The sequence below is a fragment of the Dendronephthya gigantea genome, unplaced genomic scaffold (assembly GCF_004324835.1).
Source record: "Dendronephthya gigantea isolate DGI-Jeju-01 unplaced genomic scaffold, DenGig_1.0 000273F, whole genome shotgun sequence".
Taxonomy (NCBI): domain Eukaryota; kingdom Metazoa; phylum Cnidaria; class Anthozoa; order Malacalcyonacea; family Nephtheidae; genus Dendronephthya; species Dendronephthya gigantea.
In genome coordinates, this window is record NW_021163283.1 from 9,062 (window position 1) to 14,621 (window position 5,560).

General features: G+C 35.3%; 2 protein-coding genes across 2 annotated transcripts; both read left to right on the forward strand.

Annotated features, from left to right (window-relative positions):
- Positions 1 to 513: 513 nt before the first annotated feature.
- On the forward strand, positions 514 to 1,713 carry LOC114541188. The gene is made up of 4 exons (XM_028561173.1): positions 514 to 713; positions 1,110 to 1,284; positions 1,422 to 1,579; positions 1,651 to 1,713. The coding sequence occupies exons 1-4, from the start codon at positions 531 to 533 to the stop codon at positions 1,711 to 1,713; spliced, it is 579 nt and encodes a 192-aa protein (XP_028416974.1). The 5' UTR covers positions 514 to 530.
- Positions 1,714 to 2,842: 1,129 nt separating this feature from the next.
- Positions 2,843 to 4,499, forward strand: LOC114541189. Its single transcript, XM_028561174.1, has 4 exons — positions 2,843 to 3,066; positions 3,601 to 3,797; positions 3,885 to 3,963; positions 4,160 to 4,499. Exons 1-4 carry the CDS (start codon positions 2,843 to 2,845, stop codon positions 4,497 to 4,499), a joined length of 840 nt encoding a protein of 279 aa, XP_028416975.1.
- Positions 4,500 to 5,560: the final 1,061 nt, after the last annotated feature.

Sequence of the window (5,560 nt, forward strand, 5' to 3'; positions counted from 1 at the left end):
TCGTAGTCATAACACCATTGATCTCAAGAAGCCGATAACACAACTGGTAGATGCTCATGACGATGCAGAAGGATTTGACAATTTTGAGGGAAATGTTGGGGTAAACCCTCAAAATGGAGTTGCAGATGAATCAGCGGAAACGAAACGTATTAACGCCCTCTACCTATTAAAACTCAAGGAAACCAACTTTCTCACACAAACATCGCTAGATACCGTTGTGCAAGGAACAACTGGGATCGTAAAAAGGACAGTCCAAATGTTAAAAAGGAAGTGGAAAAGAAACTTGAAGCAGGCGGAGTAGATGTTGCTGAAATCGAAGGATTAAGTGACCTATTTGACGAAGATCATCCTTTTCGAACCCTATGGCCCACGTCGAAACGAAACATCAGCAAACAGCATTTCACAAAACTAATTTTTCATTAGTGGTGAGTGAAAGGTTTTGTGGGAAAGGCGGGTGCATTCCCTCCCTTTGATAGAAAACGGAGCTGTCCTCCCCTGAGTGTCGGCCCCAGAGGCAAAGTAGATAAAACATGCTTTTGTACGTATTCATTTTCTCACCTAAGGAACCAACTCGAATATTACTTGGTCATGTTTCAAAGAGAAGGAGAGTTGGAACGGGGTACAATGAAGTTTTGGCTAATGAGGAATTTGCTTATGTCCCCTTATTGGAATCTTTAGAACAGTTGCTAAACCAACCATCTGTTCTTATACAGGTAAGTCCTTAACCACAGTCCATACTGTATATGTAATACTATATTTTCATAGTCTATAGTTCATAAAAATTACCCCTAATCCGGGGCGCCGGAACAACGGGGGCAGTCACCCCCACTGCCCTTCAATTTGCCTACCAGGGAGAGAGGGGCAAGCCTTGAGCCTTTTGCTTAATCACCATTTAATCATGATGCCTACTTTCGCATTGAAACTAACCGATGATATTATTGAAATGTATTCGCATGCTTGTAAATTTAAGTTTCATCTTCGTGCGGTTGCTATAGTGACATGAATGTGCCCTTTTCTAAAACTCCGCCCCGCCGCCCTAAACTGCTTCAGGAACCTCTGTTCCTAATACTAATTAAATAATCTATTTTTCCATGAATTTTCACTACTAGGTTTTAAACGGACATGCAAGCACCGATGGCTACATGAGAGATTTCTGCGATGGCCAGTTATATAGATGCCACCCCTTACTATTAAGAAATCCACAAGCAATTCAAATAATTTTATATTATGATGAATTAGAAATTGTTAATCCACTCGGAAGTAAGACTGGAAAGCACAAACTTGGTAATTACACTCATACAATATTTTCAATTTCCAGTAAACATTCTACACATTAGCATACTGTATAAGAATATTTTGCGAGCATTAGCTGTATCTTTCCCCGCACTTAGTGCCGACTGCTCAATTTGCGTTACTTGTAGGTGCTTTCTACTACACATTGGCCAACATACACCCTGAACACAGGTCCCAGCTTCAGGCAATCCAACTGGTTGCACTTGTTACTGTGCCCCTTGTTAAAAAGTATGGAATAGATGCCATATTGGAGCCGTTTATGAATGATCTGAAGGAACTTGAGAAGGTAACATGCGTTCCAGCAGATAAATTGAATACAAAATACAATTAGACCTCAAGCTGAAAAATCTCCCGTAGGATGAGGGGCATGGATTTAAAATTGATGGCAGAATACAACGACTACAAGGGACAATCGTTTAACTGCTGTGGCGATAATCTTGGCTCACAACTTCTAGGTGGGTTTAAAGAAGGGCCTGGCTCATATCGAAAGTGCAGAGAGTGCATGGGAACCCTCGAGTTAATAACTTCACAGGTACGAAAAAACAAACCATTTCTTTAATTACTGTAGCCAGAGATTAGCCACGCGGAAAACGAATTCTTATTATAAATATGAGAGCCCGATGGTGAATGCCAAATTATCAATGTTATATGTTTGGCTCTTATATTTATAATAAGAATTATTTCATTACATTAATTTTGGATGCTTGTACTTGTAAAATTAACTAAAAAGTGTCTATGCCATCTGGATCATCCTAAAAATTACTCGCTGTATACCAATTGTACGCCATGGTTCTGTTTGTAATAACGTCTTAGGGTTAATTTTTCTGATTATTCAGTTCCTAGAGAAGTACTTTGAGTTACGTTCTAAGGAAGGTCACAACCATCAGTGCGATCAAATAGAGCTTAATCCCGACCTCTCTGTCACATATGGCGTCAAGCGAAAGTCCAAGTTGTGTGACTCAAATACTACCATGTCATTTGTGGCCTGCCTGGCGATGCTATGCACGACATATTGGAAGGGGTATTGCAGTATGAGTGCAAGGAGATGTTAAAGCACCTGATAAATGGTGAAAAATGTTTCACATTAGAGCAGTTGAATAGTCGAATACAGCTGTTCGACTATGGTTACATGTATGACCGTGACAAGCCCTCACCGTACAGCCACGCACCCTTGCCAGTGACAACAATAGCCTCAAACAAAAGGTATTGCTCAATCTTTAAAAACAGTTTACATTCTATACAACATGACAAAATAAATGATATCAATAGTATTAAGTGCTTAAGGCAAACATTGCCAATCAATAAAAAGATTGATTAATGTGTACAGTAATTGATTGAGGCAGACATCTACTGTAACTTTTAACTACTTGAAATAATTAATAAATGAGTGCAGAGAACTGTTTTTCTGCTAAGTTTGTATTGATTAAACCAAATAATTTGCCTATTAATTTTCTGATTGCTTTGATCGAGATTTAATTTGAGTGCTAATTTTTGTCCATATTTATGTTTAGCGAGCCAAATGTATTGCTTGTCCAAATTCTTACCATTGATGGTTGGTGCACTTGTCCCTGATGATAATGAGCACTGGAAGCTTTTCTGCCTGCTCCTAGATATCGTTGATATTGTTTTTGCAAATATCACTTCTGTGAACGCCATTGGTGTATTGGAGGGGCTAATTGAAGAGCATCATTATACATTTCTTCGAATTTATCCAGGAAGATCAATCATCCCTAAGATGCACTACATGGTTCACTATCCATCCCATATGATGAGGTATATGTACTTTTGTTATATGCTGCAGTTTAAACCTGAAAACAAAGATTAATAATTAATTTCATGAATACTCAATCAAACTACACATGGCAGCAGAAGACACAAACTAGAGGGAGGGTCTCATATTCATACATTCAATGATAGGCAGGAGTGTAAAAACAATCTATTTCTAAGGCAATTAAAAAGACAGAAAATGGATTTAGCATTAAATCATCCCCAATCAATTATGCTCTCTGCCACCCTCGATAGATAATTTTAATCAAGTCCAGCAAATTTACACATAAGTTTATAGTTGTAATACTAACAATTTATATAGTCTGTTATCTTTCACATGTTAGAAAATGAAATTGGCCTTTATTACAAAATTCTAATTATATAATTCAGCACTTCTATACACTGTAACTAATAAATTCAAAAAAAAAAAATATACATATATATATTATATATATATTATTAATTATATTATTATATATTATATATATTATTATTATATATTCAAAAATACATCATCAAATACATGTCACATTGCTGTAGATTTGGACCAATGAAAAGAACATGGTGCATGCGATTCGAAGCTAAACATCGGTATTTTAAACGGTTGGCTTCCTTTATTGGAAATTATAAGAATGTGGCGTACACAATGGCAACCCGTCATCAAGGGCAGCAGTGCTACTATTCAAATGTTAATAAAGAAGGAAGTTCATCATTCCTCCAGCGACCAACTTCAATAGGTAATTATACAATCCAATTCATATAGGTGTATAGAAAATGGTTAATTCACTTACATTTTTGCACTTTTATAGGAAGTGGACAAACAGTTGTAGCTCAGAGAACTGATTACTATGCTGATTTGCAAGCTAAAGAGGGAAACATATTGACTGTTGATACTTTTTATGAGTAAGTAAACTGTATTATTATACTAAATAATGAAAGATCTAACCCTTGGATATTTTGCACACATACATAGTATTAATTTTTTCACAGTACTGGGAGAAAAATACATAATGAATATTACTTTTTAACACCCAGCTTTTATATACATACAATACCGCGATAATGATTGAATATATTTCATTTACCACATGTTTTATAGGTCTCAAAAAGTTACTATCAATGGTACTGATTACATGGTTGGAGCAATTGTAGTCACTGGTTACTTACGTGAGCAGGAGGCACCAGAATTTGGTCTTATTACCAAGATTATATCTCTGCCAAACAAATCCTATTTTCAGTTGAAGAAGTATGTTGCTGTACAGTTCAGTTATCATTTCCATGCCTTTGAAGTAATTGCTGGTGAGGAGCCTCCAACCTTAGTCACCAGTGAAGATCTTTTTATTCACACCCCAATGCATCTAGTTCATCCTATCAGTGCAGAGGGAAGAAATGCTGCTTTTTATGTTGTGATACCTTACAGCATGTCCATTCACACATAACTGATACTATATATATGTATATATCTATGTATATATAACCATGTAGATTAAATGGTTATTAAATGGTGTTAGCAAGAACATGCCAAAAGGATTTCTGTGTTGCAAGCTGGACTGTTACAAAATATTCTCCTGCTATATAGTAATGGTATTATATATATATATATATATATATATATATATATATATATATATATATATATATATATATATATATACTAGTTATAATAGTTGTGCATGAAGTTATATGTCTTAAAGTTATGTCAAAACATACAGTCATGAAGGTCTGTTCAGTGTTCAGACAGGCACACATTCCAAATTTCTGATCCAATGCTGTTTCTCATTATATACTTTTAGGACATAGTTATAAATTTGATACCATCAAAACCATTATTTACCAGGAATGCATTATGGTGCATGTCTTGATTATATATATCCTCGTTCGAATACACTCAGTCAAATAGGGAAATGCGTGTCTGCGGCAACAATGTTTCTACAGTACTCAATTAGACTCATGACAATATTTGGTTCTGTATAGAACACTTCATGGAATAAACATTTGCTAATTTAGTAATTATTGAATCTACACGCACACGTTTTGAAATGTCATTGACACACATTTAACATATGTCCTTCAACCATATTTATAGTTTAAGCGAGTATACAATAAAGTATTAAACAGCTTACTATAAAAGAATAACAAATTCAAAACCACTTACGTTTTAGTTTTTACCCGATGACAATGTCAAACATGACGATATGAGTCAATGACTTTTCTCCGTATGTCTTGTGTATTTCATTTCACCTTTATATAACTTTTCGTCGACAAAAATAAACCATTGCGAATTTTTGTGAACATTGATTAATAATTTGGATCGGCGGAGGTTGCTGGAGGTGTGTCTTGTGATATTAAAAATATCACAGAAGTTTGGAAAGTTAAATTCATTTAATCATGAGTTAACTGATAACTGCACTCCTACGCGAATCCGCCATTTTGAATTTTCAACTAACCAATTGTTAATTGGTCACATTTGTGCCGTCGAATTTATAACTATTTATTAAAT

Excerpts from the sequence above, each read along its gene's own strand:
- LOC114541189 (XM_028561174.1), top strand. The coding sequence starts at position 2,843 with ATGGTTGGTGCACTTGTCCCTGATGATAATGAGCACTGGAAGCTTTTC. Across the intron at positions 3,067-3,600 it reads TATCCATCCCATATGATGAG|ATTTGGACCAATGAAAAGAA; the intron begins GTATATGTACTT and ends ACATTGCTGTAG. Across the intron at positions 3,798-3,884 it reads CCAGCGACCAACTTCAATAG|TTGTAGCTCAGAGAACTGAT; the intron begins GTAATTATACAA and ends GTGGACAAACAG.
- LOC114541188 (XM_028561173.1), top strand. The coding sequence starts at position 531 with ATGCTTTTGTACGTATTCATTTTCTCACCTAAGGAACCAACTCGAATA. Across the intron at positions 714-1,109 it reads AACCATCTGTTCTTATACAG|GTTTTAAACGGACATGCAAG; the intron begins GTAAGTCCTTAA and ends TTTCACTACTAG. Across the intron at positions 1,580-1,650 it reads ATCTGAAGGAACTTGAGAAG|GATGAGGGGCATGGATTTAA; the intron begins GTAACATGCGTT and ends AATCTCCCGTAG.